We start from the raw sequence: 26,357 nt of genomic DNA, 5'->3' as shown, positions 1-26,357 counted from the left end.
CAACAAGTGGGACACAATCATGAAGTGGAACGACATTTATTGGATATTTCAAACTTTTTTTAACAAATCAAAAACTGAAAAATTGGGCGTGCAAAATTATTCAGCCCCTTTACTTTCAGTGCAGCAAACTCTCTCCAGAAGTTCAGTGAGGATCTCTGAATGATCCAATGTTGACCTAAATGACTAATGATGATAAATACAATCCACCTGTGTGTAATCAAGTCTCCGTACACAAAGTATATTTCTACAGAATCCAGCTGTGATCAGGATCTGATGGTAGTACACAGCCAAGCTCCTTTAAGACTGGTTTTAAAGAAGAGAATGAGAGGAGGGAGAAGAGGGGATAAGAGTTGATGAGAAGAAAAAGAGAGGGAGAGGGAGGGTGAGAGTTGAAGAGAGAGAGAAGAAGAGAGAGAGGGTGAAGAGTGGATGAGAGAAAGGAGAGACAGAGAGAGGGTGAAGAGTGGATGAGAGAGAAACTAGAGAGAGAGGGGGATGAAGAGTGGATGAGAGCGAGAAAAGGAGAGAGAGAGGAGGGTGAAGAGTGGATGAGAGAGAGACAGGGAGAGAGAGAGAGAGGGAGGGTGAAGAGTGAATGAGAGAGAAAAGAGAGAGAGAGAGAGAGAGAGAGAGAGAGAGAGAGAGAGAGAGAGAGAGAGAGAGAGAGAGAAAGGACAGGGAGGGAGAGAGTTCCTTCCTGAATGAGAGAGAGAAGAGAGAGAGAGAGAGAGAGAGAGAGAGAGAGAGAGAGAGAGAGAGAGGGGGGTTGTTAGTAGGGCAGAATGTAACTCAGTGACGAGCAGCCCTATAGCGTGCTGGGATCGAGTTCCTTCCTGTCTGTAACAGATCCCTCTGATCTGACCAACACAGACTGGATCTCAGCTTTTAATGGCAGCCTCTCTACCAGCTATCACAACAAGCTGTTTCATTTCACAGTGTTTTGATGTTCTGACCGACACAACAACTCCGGACTGGATGATCCGACCCTCGGGGTGCCTGTGAGGTGTTCCCATGGAGACGACCGTAACACCGCCGCCTCTCTCCCGTAGCCTGTGAGGTGTTCCCATGGTCTCTGCTTGAAAAGTGGCGCTGAAAAGTGGCGCTGGAATACAAAGGTTGTAGAGAGGACAGACTGAGGAGACGAGGAGGAGACGAGAGGGAGATATCTACGAGAGACGTTATGGGAGATATCTACTACAGAGAGGGGAGATATCTACTACAGACGTTAGAGGACCGTAACACCGCTGTTATGGGATCTCTCCCGTAGCCGCGTGAAGAGATGAACAGACATGGAGGTGGATTATAAAGACATTTGTTGTTATCGTTGTTGTTGTTTATCCAAACCCGGCGCCCTGACAGACTGACCATGCCGTCGCTGTGGAAACGGTTGACCTTTTCCTTTGCCACTCTGCTCTGCGTGCTCTCTGTCACTCTGCTGCTGGTGGCCCTGGCGACCGAGCGCTGGGTCAGCGGGAGGATCCTGTGTGGTACCGGGGCAGAGCTGGTCAGCGCCAACTGTTCTGAACTGGACAAGTTTACCGGACACATCTACTACGGGCTGTTCCAGGGTCAGAAGACTAGGAGGTGTGGACTGGGAAACCGCAGCTCCAAGATATACAGTAAGGGATATATCTACTACAGACTGTTATGGGATATATCTACTACAGACTGTTATGGGATATATCTACTACAGACTGTTATGGGATATATCTACTACAGACTGTTATGGGATATATCTACTACAGACTGTTATATCTACTACAGACTGTTATGGGGATATATCTACTACAGACTGTTATGGGATATATCTACTACAGACTGTTATGGGATATATCTACTACAGACTGTTATGGGGATATATCTACTACAGACTGTTATGGGATATATCTACTACAGACTGTTATGGGGATATATCTACTACAGACTGTTATGGGATATATCTACTACAGACTGTTATGGGGATATATCTACTACAGACTGTTATGGGGATATATCTACTACAGACTGTTATGGGGATATATCTACTACAGACTGTTATGGGATATATCTACTACAGACTGTTATGGATATATCTACTACAGACTGTTATGGGGATATATCTACTACAGACTGTTATGGGATATATCTACAGACTGTTATGGGATATATCTACTACAGACTGTTATGGGATATATCTACTACAGACTGTTATGGGGATATATCTACTACAGACTGTTATGGGATATATCTACAGACTGTTATGGGGATATATCTACTACAGACTGTTATGGGATATATCTACTACAGACTGTTATGGGATATATCTACTACAGGGACTGTTATGGGATATATCTACTACAGACTGTTATGGGATATATCTACTACAGACTGTTATGGGATATATCTACTACAGACTGTTATGGGGATATATCTACTACAGACTGTTATGGGGATATATCTACTACAGACTGTTATGGGATATATCTACTACAGACTGTTATGGGATATATCTACTACAGACTGTTATGGGATATATCTACTACAGACTGTTATGGGATATATCTACTACAGACTGTTATGGGATATATCTACTACAGACTGTTATGGGATATATCTACTACAGACTGTTATGGGATATATCTACTACAGACTGTTATGGGATATATCTACTACAGACTGTTATGGGATATATCTACTACAGACTGTTATGGGGGATATATCTACTACAGACTGTTATGGGATATATCTACTACAGACTGTTATGGGGATATATCTAATACAGACTGTTATGGGATATATCTACTACAGACTGTTATGGGATATATCTACTACAGACTGTTATGGGATATATCTACTACAGACTGTTATGGGATATATCTACTACAGACTGTTATGGGGATATATCTACTACAGACTGTTATGGGGATATATCTACTACAGACTGTTATGGGATATATCTACTACAGACTGTTATGGGGATATCTACTACAGACTGTTATGGGATATATCTACTACAGACTGTTATGGGGATATATCTACTACAGACTGTTATGGGATATATCTACTACAGACTGTTATGGGGATATATCTACTACAGACTGTTATGGGATATATCTACTACAGACTGTTATGGGATATATCTACTACAGACTGTTATGGGATATATCTACTACAGACTGTTATGGGGATATATCTACTACAGACTGTTATGGGATATATCTACTACAGACTGTTATGGGGATATATCTACTACAGACTGTTATGGGATATATCTACTACAGACTGTTATGGGATATATCTACTACAGACTGTTATATATCTACTACAGACTGTTATATATCTACTACAGACTGTTATGGGATATATCTACTACAGACTGTTATGGGATATATCTACTACAGACTGTTATGGGATATATCTACTACAGACTGTTATGGGGATATATCTACTACAGACTGCTATGGGATATATCTACTACAGACTGTTATGGGGGATATATCTACTACAGACTGTTATGGGGATATATCTACTACAGACTGTTATGGGGATATATCTACTACTGTTATGGGATATATCTACTACAGACTGTTATGGGATATATCTACTACAGACTGTTATGGGGATATATCTACTACAGACTGTTATGGGATATATCTACTACAGACTGTTATGGGACTGTTATATATATCTACTACAGACTGTTATGGGATATATCTACTACAGACTGTTATGGGATATATCTACTACAGACTGTTATGGGATATATCTACTACAGACTGTTATGGGATATATCTACTACAGACTGTTATGGGATATATCTACTACAGACTGTTATGGGATATATCTACTACAGACTGTTATGGGATATATCTACTACAGACTGTTATGGGATATATCTACTACAGACTGTTATGGGGATATATCTACTACAGACTGTTATGGGGATATATCTACTACAGACTGTTATGGGGATATATCTACTACAGACTGTTATGGGATATATCTACTACAGACTGTTATGGGGATATATCTACTACAGACTGTTATGGGATATATCTACTACTACTACAGACTGTTATGTATATACAACTGTTATGGGATATATCTACTACAGACTGTTATGGGATATATCTACTACAGACTGTTATGGGATATATCTACTACAGACTGTTATGGGATATATCTACTACAGACTGTTATGGGATATATCTACTACAGACTGTTATGGGGATATATCTACTACAGACTGTTATGGGGATATATCTACTACAGACTGTTATGGGATATATCTACTACAGACTGTTATGGGGATATATCTACTACAGACTGTTATGGGGATATATCTACTACAGACTGTTATGGGATATATCTACTACAGACTGTTATGGGGATATATCTACTACAGACTGTTATGGGATATATCTACTACAGACTGTTATGGGGATATATCTACTACAGACTGTTATGGGATATATCTACTACAGACTGTTATGGGGATCTATCTGCTACAGACTATATATATCTACTACAGACTGTTATGGGATATATCTACTACAGACTGTTATGGGGATATATCTACTACAGACTGTTATGGGATATATCTACTACAGACTGTTATGGGGATATATCTACTACAGACTGTTATGGGGATATATCTACTACAGACTGTTATGGGATATATCTACTACAGACTGTTATGGGGATATATCTACTACAGACTGTTATGGGGATATATCTACTACAGACTGTTATGGGGATATATCTACTACAGACTGTTATGGGGGATATATCTACTACAGACTGTTATGGATCTATGACTGTTATGGGATATATCTACAGACTGTTATGGGGATATATCTAGACTGTTATGGGATATATCTACTACAGACTGTTATGGGATATATCTACTACAGACTGTTATGGGGATATATCTACTACAGACTGTTATGGGGATATATCTACTACAGACTGTTATGGGGATATATCTACTACAGACTGTTATGGGGATATATCTACTACAGACTGTTATGGGGATATATCTACTACAGACTGTTATGGGATATATCTACTGTTACAGACTGTTATGGGATATATCTACTACAGACTGTTATGGGATATATCTACTACAGACTGTTATGGGATATATCTACTACAGACTGTTATATCTACTACAGGGGATATATCTACTACAGACTGTTATGGGATATATCTACTACAGACTGTTATGGGATATATCTACTACAGACTGTTATGGGATATATCTACTACAGACTGTTATGTTATGGGATATATCTACTACAGACTGTTATGGGACTGATGGGGATATATCTACTACAGACTGTTATGGGGATATATCTACTACAGACTGTTATGGGATATATCTACTACAGACTGTTATGGGATATATCTACTACAGACTGTTATGGGGATATATCTACTACAGACTGTTATGGGATATATCTACTACAGACTGTTATGGGGATATATCTACTACAGACTGTTATGGGATATATCTACTACAGACTGTTATGGGGATATATCTATGGGATATATCTACAGATGGGGATATATCTGACTTTATGGGATATATCTACTACAGACTGTTATGGGGATATATCTACTACAGACTGTTATGGGGATATATCTACTACAGACTGTTATGGGATATATCTACTACAGACTGTTATGGGGATATATCTACTACAGACTGTTATGGGGATATATCTACTACAGACTGTTATGGGGATATATCTACTACAGACTGTTATGGGGATATATCTACTACAGACTGTTATGGGATATATCTACTACAGACTGTTATGGGATATATCTACTACAGACTGTTATGGGATATATCTACTACAGACTGTTATGGGGATATATCTACTACAGACTGTTATGGGATATATCTACTACAGACTGTTATGGGGATATATCTACTACAGACTGTTATGGGATATATCTACTACAGACTGTTATGGGATATATCTACTACAGACTGTTATGGGATATATCTACTACAGACTGTTATGGGATATATCTACTACAGACTGTTATGGGATATATCTACTACAGACTGTTACTATATCAGACTGTTATGGGATATATCTACTACAGACTGTTATGGGATATATCTACTACAGACTGTTATGGGATATATCTACTACAGACTGTTATGGGATATATCTACTACAGACTGTTATGGGATATATCTACTACAGACTGTTATGGGGATATATCTACTACAGACTGTTATGGGATATATCTACTACAGACTGTTATGGGATATATCTACTACAGACTGTTATGGGATATATCTACTACAGACTGTTATGGGGATATATCTACTACAGACTGTTATGGGGATATATCTACTACAGACTGTTATGGGGATATATCTACTACAGACTGTTATGGGATATATCTACTACAGACTGTTATGGGATATATCTACTACAGACTGTTATGGGATATATCTACTACAGACTGTTATGGGATATATCTACTACAGACTGTTATGGGATATATCTACTACAGACTGTTATGGGATATATCTACTACAGACTGTTATGGGATATATCTACTACAGACTGTTATGGGATATATCTACTACAGACTGTTATGGGATATATCTACTACAGACTGTTATGGGGATATATCTACTACAGACTGTTATGGGATATATCTACTACAGACTGTTATGGGATATATCTACTACAGACTGTTATGGGGATATATCTACTACAGACTGTTATGGGATATATCTACTACAGACTGTTATGGGATATATCTACTACAGACTGTTATGGGATATATCTACTACAGACTGTTATGGGGATATATCTACTACAGACTGTTATGGGGGATATATCTACTGTTATGGGGATATATCAGACTGTTATGGGGATATATCTACTACAGACTGTTATGGGATATATCTACTACAGACTGTTATGGGGATATATCTACTACAGACTGTTATGGGATATATCTACTACAGACTGTTATGGGGATATATCTACTACAGACTGTTATGGGGATATATCTACTACAGACTGTTATGGGATATATCTATATATCTACTACAGACTGTTATGGGATATATCTACAGACTGTTATGGGGATATATCTACTACAGACTGTTATGGGATATATCTACTACAGACTGTTATGGGGATATATCTACTACAGACTGTTATGGGATATATATCTGTTATGGGGATATATCTACAGACTGTTATGGGGATATATCTACTACAGACTGTTATGGGATATATCTACTACAGACTGTTATGGGATATATCTACTACAGACTGTTATGGGGATATATCTACTACAGACTGTTATGGGGATATATCTACTACAGACTGTTATGGGATATATCTACTACAGACTGTTATGGGGATACATCTACTACAGACTGTTATGGGATATATCTACTACAGACTGTTATGGGGATATATCTACTACAGACTGTTATGGGATATATCTACTACAGACTGTTATGGGATATATCTACTACAGACTGTTATGGGATATATCTACTACAGACTGTTATGGGGATATATCTACTACAGACTGTTATGGGGATATATCTACTACAGACTGTTATGGGATATATCTACTACAGACTGTTATGGGGATATATCTACTACAGACTGTTATGGGATATATCTACTACAGACTGTTATGGGGTTATGGGGATATATCTACTACAGACTGTTATGGGATATATCTACTACAGACTGTTATGGGGATATATCTACTACAGACTGTTATGGGATATATCTACTACAGACTGTTATGGGATATATCTACTACAGACTGTTATGGGGATATATCTACTACAGACTGTTATGGGATATATCTACTACAGACTGTTATGGGATATATCTACTACAGACTGTTATGGGATATATCTACTACAGACTGTTATGGGATATATCTACTACAGACTGTTATGGGGATATATCTACTACAGACTGTTATGGGATATATCTACTACAGACTGATGGGGATATATCTACTACAGACTGTTATGGGATATATCTACTACAGACTGTTATGGGGATATATCTACTACAGACTGTTATGGGATATATCTACTACAGACTGTTATGGGATATATCTACTACAGACTGTTATGGGATATATCTACTACAGACTGTTATGGGATATATCTACTACAGACTGTTATGTATATCTACTACAGACTGTTATGGATATATCTACTACAGACTGTTATGGGGATATATCTACTACAGACTGTTATGGGATATATCTACTACAGACTGTTATGTTATCTACTACAGACTGTTATATATATCTACTACAGACTGTTATGGGGATATATCTACTACAGACTGTTATGGGGATATATCTACTACAGACTGTTATGGGATATATCTACTACAGACTGTTATGGGATATATCTACTACAGACTGTTATGGGGATATATCTACTACAGACTGTTATGGGATATATCTACTACAGACTGTTATGGGATATATCTACTACAGACTGTTATGGGATATATCTACTACAGACTGTTATGGGGATATATCTACTACAGACTGTTATGGGATATATCTACTACAGACTGTTATGGGGATATATCTACTACAGACTGTTATATATCTACTACAGACTGGATATATCTACTACAGACTGTTATGGGGATATATCTACTACAGACTGTTATGGGATATATCTACTACAGACTGTTATGGGATATATCTACTACAGACTGTTATGGATATATCTACTACAGACTGTTATGGGGATATATCTACTACAGACTGTTATGGGATATATCTACTACAGACTGTTATGGGATATATCTACTACAGACTGTTATGGGGATATATCTACTACAGACTGTTATGGGATATATCTACTACAGACTGTTATGGGATATATCTACTACAGACTGTTATGGGGATATATCTACTACAGACTGTTATGGGATATATCTACTACAGACTGTTATGGGATATATCTACTACAGACTGTTATGGGATATATCTACTACAGACTGTTATGGGATATATCTACTACAGACTGTTATGGGATATATCTACTACAGACTGTTGTGGGATATATCTACTACAGACTGTTATGGGGATATATCTACTACAGACTGTTATGGGATATATTTACTACAGACTGTTATGGGATATATCTACTACAGACTGTTATGGGATATATCTACTACAGACTGTTATGGGATATATCTACTACAGACTGTTATGGGGATATATCTACTACAGACTGTTATGGGATATATCTACTACAGACTGTTATGGGATATATCTACTACAGACTGTTATGGGGATATATCTACTACAGACTGTTATGGGGACTATATATCTACTACAGACTGTTATGGGGATATATCTACTACAGACTGTTATGGGGATATATCTACTACAGACTGTTATGGGGATATATCTACTACAGACTGTTATGGGGATATATCTACTACAGACTGTTATGGGGATATATCTACTACAGACTGTTATGGGGATATATCTACTACAGACTGTTATGGGGATATATCTACTACAGACTGTTATGGGATATATCTACTACAGACTGTTATGGGATATATCTACTACAGACTGTTATGGGATATATCTACTACAGACTGTTATGGGGATATATCTACTACAGACTGTTATGGGATATCTATACAGACTGTTATGGGATATATCTACTACAGACTGTTATGGGGATATATCTACTACAGACTGTTATGGGGATATATCTACTACAGACTGTTATGGGATATATCTACTACAGACTGTTATGGGGATATATCTACTACAGACTGTTATGGGATATATCTACTACAGACTGTTATGGGATATATCTACTACAGACTGTTATGGGGATATATCTACTGTTACAGACTGTTATGGGGATATATCTACTACAGACTGTTATGGGATATATCTACTACAGACTGTTATGGGGATATATCTACTACAGACTGTTATGGGATATATCTACTACAGACTGTTATGGGGATATATCTACTACAGACTGTTATGGGATATATCTACTACAGACTGTTATGGGGATATATCTACTACAGACTGTTATGGGATATATCTACTACAGACTGTTATGGGGATATATCTACTACAGACTGTTATGGGATATATCTACTACAGACTGTTATGGGATATATCTACTACAGACTGTTATGGGATATATATCTACTACAGACTGTTATGGGGATATATCTACTACAGACTGTTATGGGGATATATCTACTACAGACTGTTATGGGGATATATCTACTACAGACTGTTATGGGGATATATCTACTACAGACTGTTATGGGATATATCTACTACAGACTGTTATGGGATATATCTACTACAGACTGTTATGGGATATATCTACTACAGACTGTTATGGGATATATCTACTACAGACTGTTATGGGGATATATCTACTACAGACTGTTATGGGATATATCTACTACAGACTGTTATGGGGATATATCTACTACAGACTGTTATGGGGATATATCTACTACAGACTGTTATGGGATATATCTACTACAGACTGTTATGGGATATATCTACTACAGACTGTTATGGGATATATCTACTACAGACTGTTATGGGGATATATCTACTACAGACTGTTATGGGGATATATCTACTACAGACTGTTATGGGATATATCTACTACAGACTGTTATGGGATATATCTACTACAGACTGTTATGGGGATATATCTACTACAGACTGTTATGGGATATATCTACTACAGACTGTTATGGGGATATATCTACTACAGACTGTTATGGGATATATCTACTACAGACTGTTATGGGATATATCTACTACAGACTGTTATGGGATATATCTACTACAGACTGTTATGGGGATATATCTACTACAGACTGTTATGGGATATATCTACTACAGACTGTTATATATCTACTACAGGGATATATCTACTACAGACTGTTATGGGATATATCTACTACAGACTGTTATGGGGATATATCTACTACGGACTGTTATGGGATATATCTACTACAGACTGTTATGGGATATATCTACTACAGACTGTTATGGGGATATATCTAATACAGACTGTTATGGGATATATCTACTACAGACTGTTATGGGGATATCTACTACAGACTGTTATGGGATATATCTACTACAGACTGTTATGGGATATATCTACTACAGACTGTTATGGGATATATCTACTACAGACTGTTATGGGATATATCTACTACAGACTGTTATGGGGATATATCTACTACAGACCGTTATGGGGATATATCTATACAGACTGTTATGGGGATATATCTACTACAGACTGTTATGGGGATATATCTACTACAGACTGTTATGGGGATATATCTACTACAGACTGTTATGGGGATATATCTACTACAGACTGTTATGGGGATATATCTACTACAGACTGTTATGGGATATATCTACTACAGACTGTTATGGGGATATATCTACTACAGACTGTTATGGGATATATCTACTACAGACTGTTATGGGGATATATCTACTACAGACTGTTATGGGGATATATCTACTACAGACTGTTATGGGATATATCTACTACAGACTGTTATGGGATATATCTACTACAGACTGTTATGGGGATATATCTACTACAGACTGTTATGGGGATATATCTACTACAGACTGTTATGGGATATATCTACTACAGACTGTTATGGGGATATATCTACTACAGACTGTTATGGGGATATATCTACTACAGACTGTTATGGGATATATCTACTACAGACTGTTATGGGATATATCTACTACAGACTGTTATGGGATATATCTACTACAGACTGTTATGGGATATATCTACTACAGACTGTTATGGGATATATCTACTACAGACTGTTATGGGGATATATCTACTACAGACTGTTATGGGGATATATCTACTACAGACTGTTATGGGATATATCTACTACAGACTGTTATGGGATATATCTACTACAGACTGTTATGGGACTGATATATATCTACTACAGACTGTTATGGGGATATATCTACTACAGACTGTTATGGGGATATATCTACTACAGACTGTTATGGGGATATATCTACTACAGACTGTTATGGGATATATCTACTACAGACTATGGGGATATATCTACTACAGACTGTTATGGGGATATATCTACTACAGACTGTTATGGGGATATATCTACTACAGACTGTTATGGGATATATCTACTACAGACTGTTATGGGATATATCTACTACAGACTGTTATGGGATATATCTACTACAGACTGTTATGGGATATATCTACTACAGACTGTTATGGGGATATATCTACTACAGACTGTTATGGGGATATATCTACTACAGACTGTTATGGGATATATCTACTACAGACTGTTATGGGGATATATCTACTACAGACTGTTATGGGATATATCTACTACAGACTGTTATGGGATATATCTACTACAGACTATGGGATATATCTACTACAGACTGTTATGGGGATATATCTACTACAGACTGTTATGGGGATATATCTACTACAGACTGTTATATCTACTACAGACTGTTATGGGATATATCTACTACAGACTGTTATGGGGATATATCTACTACAGACTGTTATGGGATATATCTACTACAGACTGTTATGGGATATATCTACTACAGACTGTTATGGGGATATATCTATGGTTATGGGATATATCTACTACAGACTGTTATATATGGGATCTACTACAGACTGTTATGGGATATATCTACTACAGACTGTTATGGGATATATCTACTACAGACTGTTATGGGGATATATCTACTACAGACTGTTATGGGGGATATATCTACTACAGACTGTTATGGGGATATATCTACTACAGACTGTTATGGGGATATATCTACTACAGACTGTTCTGGGATATATCTACTACAGACTGTTATGGGATATATCTACTACAGATATATCTACTACAGACTGTTATGGGATATATCTACTACAGACTGTTATGGGATATATCTACTACAGACTGTTATGGGATATATCTACTACAGACTGTTATGGGATATATCTACTACAGACTGTTATGGGGATATATCTACTACAGACTGTGGGGATATATCTACTACAGGGATATATCTACTACAGACTGTTATGGGGATATATCTACTACAGACTGTTATGGGGATATATCTACTACAGACTGTTATGGGGATATATCTACTACTGTTATGGGGATATATCTGTTTATGGGATATATCTACTACAGACTGTTATGGGGATATATCTACTACAGACTGTTATGGGGATATATCTACTACAGACTGTTATGGGGATATATCTACTACAGACTGTTATGGGATATATCTACTACAGACTGTTATGGGGATATATCTACTACAGACTGTTATGGGATATATCTACTACAGACTGTTATGGGATATATCTACTACAGACTGTTATGGGGATATATCTACTACAGACTGTTATGGGATATATCTACTACAGACTGTTATGGGGATATATCTACTACAGACTGTTATGGGATATATCTACTACAGACTGTTATGGGATATATCTACTACAGACTGTTATGGGATATATCTACTACAGACTGTTATGGGATATATCTACTACAGACTGTTATGGGGATATATCTACTACAGACTGTTATATATCTACTACAGGTTATGGGATATATCTACTACAGACTGTTATGGGGATATCTACTACAGACTGTTATGGGATATATCTACTACAGACTGTTATGGGATATATCTACTACAGACTGTTATTATGGGATATATCTACTACAGACTGTTATGGGGATATATCTACTACAGACTGTTATGGGGATATATCTACTACAGACTGTTATGGGGATATATCTACTACAGACTGTTATGGGATATATCTACTACAGACTGTTATGGGATATATCTACTACAGATATATCTACTACAGACTGTTATGGGGATATATCTACTACAGACTGTTATGGGATATATCTACTACAGACTGTTATGGGGATATATCTACTACAGACTGTTATGGGATATATCTACTACAGACTGTTATGGGATATATCTACTACAGACTGTTATGGGATATATCTACTACAGACTGTTATGGGATATATCTACTACAGACTGTTATGGGGATATATCTACTACAGACTGTTATGGGATATATCTACTACAGACTGTTATGGGGATATATCTCTACAGATATATCTACTACAGACTGTTATGGGATATATCTACTACAGACTGTTATGGGGATATATCTACTACAGACTGTTATGGGATATATCTACTACAGACTGTTATGGGATATATCTACTACAGACTGTTATGGGATATATCTACTACAGACTGTTATGGGGATATATCTACTACAGACTGTTATGGGATATATCTACTACAGACTGTTATGGGATATATCTACTACAGACTGTTATGGGATATATCTACTACAGACTGTTATGGGGATATATCTACTACAGACTGTTATGGGGATATCTACTACAGACTGTTATGGGATATATCTACTACAGACTGTTATGGGATATATCTACTACAGACTGTTATGGGATATATCTACTACAGACTGTTATGGGATATATCTACTACAGACTGTTATGGGGATATATATCTACTACAGACTGTTATGGGGATATATCTACTACAGACTGTTATGGGATATATCTACTACAGACTGTTATGGGGTTATGATATATCTACTACAGACTGTTATGGGATATATCTACTACAGACTGTTATGGGATATATCTACTACAGACTGTTATGGGATATATCTGTTATGGGATATATCTACTACAGACTGTTATGGGGATATATCTACTACAGACTGTTATGGGATATATCTACTACAGACTGTTATGGGGATATATCTACTACAGACTGTTATGGGATATATCTACTACAGACTGTTATGGGGATATATCTACTACAGACTGTTATGGGGATATATCTACTACAGACTGTTATGGGATATATCTACTACAGACTGTTATGGGGTCAGACTTTGTCTGGTCTACAGATATGTCCCCCTCTGACATATATAGGGGGATATCAGTCTTTGTCTGGTCTGGTCTGTGTCCCCCTCTGCATATTAGAGTCTTTGTCTGGTCTCGTCAGTGTCCCCCTCTGCATATTATGGGATCATCTGGGGTATATTACTGGGACTGTTACAGGTCTGGTCAGACTTTATGGGGATATATCTACTACAGAGATCAAATATAAACATTATATACAGTGTCCATGTTTTATCTATACAGTACATAAACACACTGACTAGACCAGTACATAAACACACTGACTCTACCAGACTATTATATACAGTACATAAACACACTGACAAGACCAGTACATAAACACACTGACTAGACCAGTACATAAACACACTGACTAGACCAGTACATAAACACACTGACTAGGCCAGTACATAAACACACTGACTAGACCAGTAAATAAACACACTGACTAGACCAGTGCATAAACACGTAACACTAGACCAGTACATAAACACCTAACCCGAACCCTAGACCAGTACATAAACACCTAACCCTAACCCTAGACCAGTACATAAACACCTAACCCTAACACTAGACCAGTACATAAACACCTAACCCTAACCCTAGACCAGTACATAAACACCTAACCCTATCACTAGACCAGTACATAAACACCTAACCCTAACTACTAGACCAGTACATAAACACCCTAACCCTATCCTAGACCAGTACATAAACACCTAACCCTAACCCTAGACCAGTACATAAACACCTAACCCTAACCCTTTGACCAGTACATAAACACCCCTAACTAACCAGTACATAACAGTCTAACCCTTGACCAGTACATAAACACACTAACCAGTACCCCCCTAACCCTAGACCAGTACATAAACACCTAACCCTAACCCTAGACCAGTACATAAACACACTGACTAGACCAGTACATAAACACCAGTGTCCCCTAAGGGGTCACTAGACCAGTACATAAACACCTAACTAACCCTAGACCAGTACATAAACACCTAACCCTAACCCCACTAGACCAGTACATAAACCCCACCTAAACCTGGTAATCCCCCTGCATATTAGGGGGTCCTTTGTCTAGACCAGTACATAAACACCTAACCCTAACCATAGACCAGTGCATAAACACCTGAACCCTAACCCCAACCCCAACCCTAGACCAGTACATAAACACCTAACCCTAACCCTAACCAGTACATAAACACCCCTAGACCAGTACATAAACACCTAACCCTAACCCTAGACCAGTACATAAACACCTAACCCTAACCCTACCAGTACATAAACACAACACTAACCCTAGACCAGTACATAAACACCAACCCTAACCCTAGACCAGTACATAAACACCTAACCCTAACCACCTGACTAGACCAGTACATAAACACACCTAGACCAGTACATAAACACCTAACCAGTAACCCTAGACCAGTACATAAACACCTAACCTAACCCTAGACCAGTACATAAACACCTAACCTAACCCTAGACCAGTACATAAACACCTAACCTAACCCTAACCAGTACATAAACACCTAACCCTACATAAACACCTAGACCAGTACATAAACACCTAACCCTAACCCTAGACCAGTACATAAACACCTAACCCTAACCCTAGACCAGTACATAAACACATACCCTAACCCTAGACCAGTATATAAACTCCTAACCCTAACCCTAGACCAGTACATAAACACCTAACCCTAACCCTCCTAGACCAGTACATAAACACCTAACCCTAACCCCTAGACCAGTACATAAACACCTAACCCTAACCAGTACATAAACACCCCTAGACCAGTACATAAACACCTAACCCTAACCCTAGACCAGTACATAAACACCTAACCCTAACCCTAGACCAGTACATAAACACCTAACCCTAACCCTAGACCAGTACATAAACACCTAACCCTAACACTAACCCTATGACCAGTACATAAACACCTAACCCTAACCCTAGACCAGTACATAAACACCTAACCCTAACCCTAGACCAGTACATAAACACCTAACCTAACCTAGACCAGTAAAAACACCTAACCCTAACCTAGACCAGTACATAAACACCTAACCCTAACCCTAGACCAGTACATAACACCTAACCCTAACCCTAGACCAGTACATAAACACCTAACCCTAGACCAGTACATAACACTAACCTAGACCAGTACATAAACACCTAACCCTAACTAGACCAGTACATAAACACCTAACCCTAACCCTAGACCAGTACATAAACACCTAACCCTAACCCTAGAGTACATAAACACCTAACCCTAACCCTAGACCAGTACATAAACACCTAACCCTAGACCAGTACATAAACACCTAACCCTAACCCTAGACCAGTACATAAACACCTAACCCTAACCCTAGACCAGTACATAAACACCTAACCCTAGACCAGTACATAAACCCCCAAACCCTAGACCAGTACATAAACACCTAACCCTAACCCTAGACCAGTACATAAACACCTAACCCTAACCTAGACCAGTACATAAACACCTAACCCTAACCCTAGACCAGTACATAAACACCTAACCCTAACCCTAGACCAGTACATAAACACCTAACCTAACACTAGACCAGTACATAAACACCTAACCCTAACCCTACCAGTACATAAACACATACCTAACCCTGGACCAGTACCTAAACCCTATCCTAGACCAGTACATAAACACCTAACCCTAACCCTAGACCAGTACATAAACACCTAACCCTAACCCTAGACCAGTACATAAACACCTAACCCTAGACCAGTACATAAACACCTAACCCTATACCCTAGACCAGTACATAAACACCTAACCCTAACCCTAGACCAGTACATAAACACCTAACCCTAACCTAGACCAGTACATAAACACCTAACCTAACCCTACCCTAGACCAGTACATAAACACCTAACCCTAACCCTAGACCAGTACATAAACACCTAACCCTAACCCTAGACCAGTACATAAACACCTAACCAGTACATAAACACCTTACCTAACCCTAGACCAGTACATAAACACCTAACCCTAACCCAGACCAGTAAACACCTAAACCCTACCAGTAACACTAACCCTAGACCAGTACATAAACACCTAACCCTAACCCTAGACCAGTACATAAACACCTAATCCTAACCCTAGACCAGTACATAAACACCTAACCCTAGACCAGTACATAAACACATAACCCTAACCCTAGACCAGTACATAAACACCTAACCCTAACACTAGACCAGTACATAAACACCAAACCCTAACCTAGACCAGTACATAAACACCTAACCCTAACCTAGACCAGTACATAAACACCTAACCTAACCCTAGACCAGTACACCAAACACCTAACCCTAACCCTAGACCAGTACATAAACACCTAACCCTATCACTAGACCAGTACATAAACACCTAAACCCTAACCCTAGACCAGTACATAAACACCTAACCACCTAACCTAACCCTAGACCAGTACATAAACACATAACCCCTAACCCAGACCAGTATATAAACAACCCTAACCCTAGACCAGTACATAAACTCCTAACCCCCTAGACCAGTTCATAAACACCTAACCCTAACCCTAGACCAGTACATAAACACCTAACCCTAACCCTAGACCAGTACATAAACCCCTAGACCAGTATATAAACACCTAACCCTAACCTAACCAGTACATAAACACAGACCAGTACATAAACACCTAACCCTAAGACCAGTACATAAACACCTGATAAAGACCAGTACATAAACACCTAATGAATAAGAGCAGCATAGACATTATACAGTAGAACACCTATACCCATAACATGAGTAGATTGAAGTAAATACATAAACACCTAATAATGTTTTGCACCTAACCCATAAACATGCCTTTCCTGTAACATCGGGTGGTGTAGGTGTCCCTAGATGACCAGTACATGTAAACACCTAATCCTAACTAGACTGGAGTTTGCCCTAACACTGATGAGAGATACATAAACACCTAACAGTGGCCTAACAATGCTAGACCAGTGGTGTAAACACCTAACCCTAACCCTACCCCTAGACCGTGTACATAAACACCGTGTGTGTGTCCCCGTACAGTATTCCCCTAGACTCCATGTCTCATAAACACTGTTGGTGGCCCGTATGTCACTAGACCGTGTACATAAACCCTACCCTGGTAACCCTAAACACAGGTACCATGTGATAAACACCGTGTGTGTGTGTGTGTGTGTGTGTGTGTGTGTGTGTGTGTGTGTGTGTACACCCTACCTAGACAGACCCTAAACACCTAACCCTAACCTGTTGACCAGTGTGTGTGTGTGTGTGTGTGTGTGTGTGTGTGTGTGTGTGTGTGTGTGTGTACATAAACACCTAACCCTAAACACAGGTCTCCATGTGATGGTGATAGTGTTCCTGTTGGTGGCCGACCAGTACATAAACACCTAACCCTAGACCAGTACATAAACACCTAACCCTAAACACAGGTCTCCAGACCAGTACATAAAGGGGATAAAGAATATGTACATAAAGATATGAATGAATGATGGGTGGCAGAGCAGCATAGGCAAGATACAGTAGATGGTATGATGTGTGTGTGAGTATATACATATGAGATGTTATATGTAAATCAAAGTACATGTATTACATAAGTGATGCAGTCTCTGTGTGGTGTTATAGTGTATATCAGTATATAGTGTATACATATGAGATGAATAATGTAGGGTGTTATGTGTAAACATTATATTAGGTTAGCATTGTTTAAAGTGTATATCTATAGTGATATATTTATATCTATCCTTTCCTATCAATTCCCATTATTGAAGTGGTATATCTGGAGTGGTGTTAGTGTATATCTCTGTGTGTGTTATAGTGTATATCTATAGTGTTAGCCATATCAAGTGTTATGTGTATATCTATAGGTTATAGTGTTAACACTGTGGTAGGTATTGAGATAGAAGCTGTTTTTCAGTGTTATAGTGTATATCTAGTGTTATGAGTGTATATCTGTAGTGACCTGCCTATCTGTGTTATGTGTATATCTCTGTGTGGTGAACATATCAGTGGCTCGGTGTGGTTGTATGTCTATAGTGTTATAGTGTAATGATATCTTTGGTGTTATAGTGTATATCTATATGGCCTTCCTGTAACATCGGTGTGGTGTATAGTGTGTATCTCTGTGTGGGTTAGGTAGTGTATATCTGTGGTGATACGTTGTGTATATCTATAGTGTTACCTGTATATCTCTGTGTGGTGTTATAGTGTATATCACTGTGTGGTGTTATAGTGTATATCACTGTGCGCTATGTGCGTGTTATGTGTCTGTCTCTGTGTGCTATAGTGTATATCACTGTGTCTGTGTGTATATCTCTGTGTGGTGTGTGTCTGTGTTATAGTGTATATCACTGTGTGGTGTTATAGTGTATATCTCTGTGTGGTGTTATAGTGTATATCTATAGTGTTATAGTGTATATCTATGTGTGGTGTATAGTGTATATCTATGTGTGGTGTTATAGTGTATATCTGTGTGTGTTATAGTGTCTCTGTGTGGTGTTATAGTGTATATCTCTGTGTGGTGTTATGTGTATGTCTCTGTGTGTGTTATAGTGTATATCACTGTGTGGGTGTTATGTGTATATCACTGTGCGTAGTGTATATCTCTGTGTGGTGTTATAGTGTATATCTCTGTGTGGTGTTATAGTGTATATCACTGTGTGGTGTTATAGTGTATATCTCTGTGTGGTGTTATAGTGTATATCTATGTGTGTTATAGTGTATATCTATAGTGTTATAGTGTATATCTAGTGTTATTGTATATCTATGGTTATAGTGTATATCTATAGTGTTATAGTGTCTATCTATGTGTTATGGTGTGTTATAGTGTTATCTGTTGGTGGCTGTGTGGTGTTATAGTGTATATCACTGTGTGGTGTGTGTATATCTATAGTGTTATAGTGTATATCTCTGTGGTGTGTGTGTATATCTATAGTGTTATAGTGTATATCACTGTGTGGTGTTATAGTGTATATCTATAGTGTTATAGTGTATATCTCTGTGTGGTGTTATAGTGTATATCACTGTGTGGTGTTATAGTGTATATCACTGTGTGGTGTTATAGTGTATATCTCTGTGTGGTGTTATAGTGTATATCTCTGTGTGGTGTTATAGTGTATATCTCTGTGTGGTGTTATAGTGTATATCACTGTGTGGTGTTATAGTGTATATCTGTGTGTGGTGTTATAGTGTATATCACTGTGTGGTGTTATAGTGTATATCTATGGTGTTATAGTGTATATCTCTGTGTGGTGTTATAGTGTATATCACTGTGTGGTGTTATAGTGTATATCCCTACCTGGTGTTATAGTGTATATCCTGTGTGGTGTTATAGTGTATATCTATAGTGTTATAGTGTATATCTCCATTATAGTGTATATCACTGTGTGGTGTTATAGTGTATATCACTGTGTGGTGTTATAGTGTATATTTATGGTGTTATAGTGTATATCTCTGTGTGGTGTTAGAGTGTATATCTATAGTGTTATAGTGTATATCTATAGTGTTATAGTGTATATCTCTGTGTGGTGTTATAGTGTATATCTCTGTGTGGTGTTATAGTGTATATCACTGTGTGGTGTTATAGTGTATATCTCTGTGTGGTGTTATAGTGTATATCTCTGTGTGGTGTTATAGTGTATATCTATAGGTGTTATAGTGTATATCTCTGTGTGGTGTTATAGTGTATATCACTGTGTGGTGTTATAGTGTATATCACTGTGTGGTGTTATAGTGTATATCTCTGTGTGGTGTTAGAGTGTATATCTATAGTGTTATAGTGTATATCACTGTGTGGTGTTATAGTGTATATCACTGTGTGGTGTTATAGTGTATATCACTGTGTGGTGTTATAGTGTATATCTCTGTGTGGTGTTATAGTGTATATCTCTGTGTGGTGTTATAGTGTATATCTCTGTGTGGTGTTATAGTGTATATCTTTAGTGTTATAGTGTATATCACTGTGTGGTGTTATAGTGTATATCACTGTGTGGTGTTATAGTGTATATCTATAGTGTTATAGTGTATATCTATAGTGTTATAGTGTATATCTCTGTGTGGTGTTATAGTGTATATCACTGTGTGTGTTATAGTGTATATCTCTGTTGGTGTTATAGTGTATATCTCTGTGTGGTGTTATAGTGTATATCTCTGTGTGGTGTTATAGTGTATATCTATAGTGTTATAGTGTATATCACTGTGTGGTGTTATAGTGTATATCTCTGTGTGGTGTTATAGTGTATATCTATAGTGTTATAGTGTTATATCTCTGTGTGTTATAGTGTATATCTCTGTGTGGTATATCTATAGTGTATAGTGATCTCTGTGTGTTATAGTGTATATCACTGTATATCTATAGTGTTATAGTGTATATCTATAGTGTTATAGTGTATATCTCTGTGTGGTGTTATAGTGTATATCTCTGTGTGGTGTTATAGTGTATATCTCTGTGTGGTGTTATAGTGTATATCTCTTTGTGGTGTTATAGTGTATATCACTGTGTGGTGTTATAGTGTATATCTATTTGTGGTAGTGTATATCTCTGTGTGTATATATCTATGTGTTATAGTGTATATCACTGTGTGGTGTTATAGTGTATATCTATAGTGTTATAGTGTATATATCTGTGTGGTGTTATAGTGTATATCTCTGTGTGGAGTTATAGTGTATATCACTGTGTGGTGTTATAGTGTATATCTCTGTGTGGTGTTATAGTGTGTGGTGTTATAGTGTATATCACTGTGTGTTATAGTGTATATCTATGGTGTTATAGTGTATATCTCTGTGTGGTGTTATAGTGTATATCTATAGTGTTATAGTGTATATCTCTGTGTGGTGTTATAGTGTATATCTCTTTGTGTGTTATAGTGTATATCACTGTGTGGTGTTATAGTGTATATCTCTGTGTGGTGTTATAGTGTATATCTATTGTGTTATAGTTATATCACTGTGTATATCACTGTGTGGTGTTATAGTGTATATCTATGTGTGGTGTATAGTGTATATCTCTGTGTGGTGTTATAGTGTATATCACTGTGTGGTGTTATAGTGTATATCTATAGTGTTATAGTGTATATCACTGTGTGGTGTTATAGTGTATATCTGTGTGTGTTATAGTGTATATCTATAGTGTTATAGTGTATATCTATGTGTGGTGTTATAGTGTATATCTATAGTGTTATAGTGTATATCACTGTGTGTATATCTCTGTGTGTGTTATAGTGTATATCACTGTGTGGTGTTATAGTGTATATCTATAGTGTTATAGTGTATATCTCTGTGTGGTGTTATAGTGTATATCTATAGTGTTATAGTGTATATCTCTGTGTGGTGTTATAGTGTATATCTCTGTGTGGTGTTATAGTGTATATCTGTGTGGTGTTATAGTGTATATCATAGTGTCTGTTATAGTGTATATCTCTGTGTGGTGTTATAGTGTATATCTCTGTGTGGTGTTATAGTGTTATCTCTGTGTAGTGTTATATCTATATCTTTGTGTTATAGTGTATATCTCTGTGTGGTGTTATAGTGTATATCTCTGTGTGGTGTTATAGTGTATATCTATAGTGTTATAGTGTATATCACTGTGTGGTGTTATAGTGTATATCTCTGTGTGGTGTATATCACTGTGTGGTGTTATAGTGTATATCTCACTGTGTGGTGTTATAGTGTATATCTCTGTGTGGTGTTATAGTGTATATCACTGTGTGGTGTTATAGTGTATATCCCTGTAGTGTTATAGTGTATATCTCTGTGTGGTGTTATAGTGTATATCACTGTGTGGTGTTATAGTGTATATCTCTGTGTGGTGTTATAGTGTATATCTATGTGGTGTTATAGTGTATATCACTGTGTGGTGTTATAGTGTATATCTCTGTGTGGTGTTATAGTGTATATCACTGTGTGGTGTTATAGTGTATATCACTGTGTGGTGTTATAGTGTATATCTCTGTGTGGTGTTATAGTGTATATCCCTGTGTGGTGTTATAGTGTATATCTATAGTGTTGTTATAGTGTATATCTCTGTGTGGTGTTATAGTGTATATCACTGTGTGGTGTTATAGTGTATATCTCTGTGTGGTGTTATAGTGTATATCTATGTGGTGTTATAGTGTATATCATAGTGTGTGGTGTTATAGTGTATATCTCTGTGTGGTGTTATAGTGTATATCTATAGTGTATATCACTGTGTGGTGTTATAGTGTATATCCCTGTGTGGTGTTATAGTGTATATCTCTGTGTGGTGTTATAGTGTATATCTCTGTGTGGTGTTATAGTGTATATCACTGTGTGGTGTTATAGTGTATATCTATAGTGTTATAGTGTATATCTCTGTGTGTGTATATCTATAGTGTTATAGTGTATATCTGTGTGTGTTATAGTGTATATCTGTGTGTGTTATAGTGTATATCTCTGTGTGGTGTTATAGTGTATATCTCTGTGGGTTATAGTGTATATCTCTGTGTGGTGTTATAGTGTATATCTATGTGTGGTGTTATAGTGTATATCTCTGTGTGGTGTTATAGTGTATATCTCTGTGTGGTGTTATAGTGTATATCTCTGTGTGGTGTTATATATCTCTGTGTGGTGTTATAGTGTATATCTATAGTGTTATAGTGTATATCTATAGTGTTATAGTGTATATCTCTGTGTGGTTATAGTGTATATATCTGTGTGGTGTATATCTATAGTGTTATAGTGTATATCTATAGTGTTATAGTGTATATCTATAGTGTTATAGTGTATATCTATAGTGTTATAGTGTATATCTCTGTGTGGTGTTATAGTGTATATCACTGTGTGGTGTTATAGTGTATATCTCTGTGTGGTGTTATAGTGTATATCTCTGTGTGGTGTTATAGTGTATATCTATAGTGTTATAGTGTATATCTGTGTGGTGTTATAGTGTATATCTATAGTGTTATAGTGTATATCTCTGTGTGGTGTTATAGTGTATATCTCTGTGTGGTGTTATAGTGTATATCACTGTGTGGTGTTATAGTGTATATCTCTGTGTGGTGTTATAGTGTATATCTATAGTGTTATAGTGTATATCACTGTGTGGTGTTATAGTGTATATCTATAGTGTTATAGTGTATATCACTGTGTGGTGTTATAGTGTATATCTATAGTGTTATAGTGTATATCTCTGTGTGGTGTTATAGTGTATATCACTGTGTGGTGTTATAGTGTATATCACTGTGTGGTGTTATAGTGTATATCTGTGTGGTGTTATGTGTATATCACTGTGTGGTGTTATAGTGTATATCACTGTGTGGTGTTATAGTGTATATCTCTGTGTGGTGTTATAGTGTATATCTATAGTGTTATAGTGTATATCTCTGTGTGGTGTTATAGGTGTTATAGTGTATATCTCTGTGTGTTGTTATAGTGTATATCACTGTGTGGTGTTATAGTGTATATCTCTGTGTGGTGTTATAGTGTATATCTATAGTGTTATAGTGTATATCTCTGTGTGGTGTTATAGTGTATATCTCTGTGTGGTGTTATAGTGTATATCTCTGTGTATCAGGTTCCCTACCAGAGCATTAAAGGCCCAAATGGACTCTACATCTGGAACACCATAGCAGGTACACACACACACACACACACACACACACACACACACACACACACACACACACACACACACACACACCACTACACACACACACACCACTACACACACACACACACCATTTACTACCTTGGTAATGCCCACCAGGGTGAATGTTCCCATGTTTCATTGTGGGGACTACCTTGGTCATGTGGGTGTTACCCTGGTAATGTGGGGACTACCTTGGTAATGTGGGGACTAACTTGGTAATGTGGGGACTACCTTGGTAATGTGGGGACTACCCTGGTAATGTGGGGGACTACCTTGGTAATGTGGGACTACCTTGGTAATGTGGGGACTACCTTGGTAATGTGGACTACCTTGGTAATGTGGGGACTACCCTTGGTATTGTGGGGACTACCTTGGTAATGTGGGGACTACCTTGGTAATGTGGGGACTACCCTGGTAATGTGGGGACTACCTTGGTAATGTGGGGACTACCCTGGTAATGTGGGGACTACCTTGGTATTGTGGGGACTACCTTGGTATTGTGGGGACTACCTTGGTAATGTGGGGACTACCCTGGTAATGTGGGGACTACCTTGGTATTGTAGGGACTACCTTGGTAATGTGGGTACTACCTTGGTAATGTGGGTACTACCTTGGTATTGTGGGGACTACCTTGGTAGTGTGGGGACTACC

The 26,357-nt window shown here is 37.6% G+C and overlaps 1 protein-coding gene across 1 annotated transcript; it reads left to right on the top strand.

Moving 5' to 3' along the window:
- Window positions 1–1,261: 1,261 nt before the first annotated feature.
- Window positions 1,262–25,690, top strand: LOC135528800 (clarin-2-like). The gene is made up of 2 exons (XM_064957859.1): window positions 1,262–1,619; window positions 25,632–25,690. The coding sequence occupies exons 1-2, from the start codon at window positions 1,367–1,369 to the stop codon at window positions 25,649–25,651; spliced, it is 273 nt and encodes a 90-aa protein (XP_064813931.1). The 5' UTR covers window positions 1,262–1,366; the 3' UTR covers window positions 25,652–25,690.
- Window positions 25,691–26,357: the final 667 nt, after the last annotated feature.

The sequence above is a fragment of the Oncorhynchus masou genome, unplaced genomic scaffold, assembly GCF_036934945.1.
Source record: "Oncorhynchus masou masou isolate Uvic2021 unplaced genomic scaffold, UVic_Omas_1.1 unplaced_scaffold_1038, whole genome shotgun sequence".
Classification (NCBI taxonomy): domain Eukaryota; kingdom Metazoa; phylum Chordata; class Actinopteri; order Salmoniformes; family Salmonidae; genus Oncorhynchus; species Oncorhynchus masou.
The sequence above is the reverse complement of the archived record's forward strand: the minus strand, read 5'-3'. Positions and strand labels throughout refer to the sequence as shown.

What these genes read in the sequence shown, in the direction of transcription:
- LOC135528800 (XM_064957859.1), top strand. Translation starts at nt 1,367, where the DNA reads ATGCCGTCGCTGTGGAAACGGTTGACCTTTTCCTTTGCCACTCTGCTC. An exon ending in CCGCAGCTCCAAGATATACA is followed by an intron (nt 1,620 to 25,631) that starts GTAAGGGATATA and finishes TCTGTGTATCAG; the next exon opens with GTTCCCTACCAGAGCATTAA.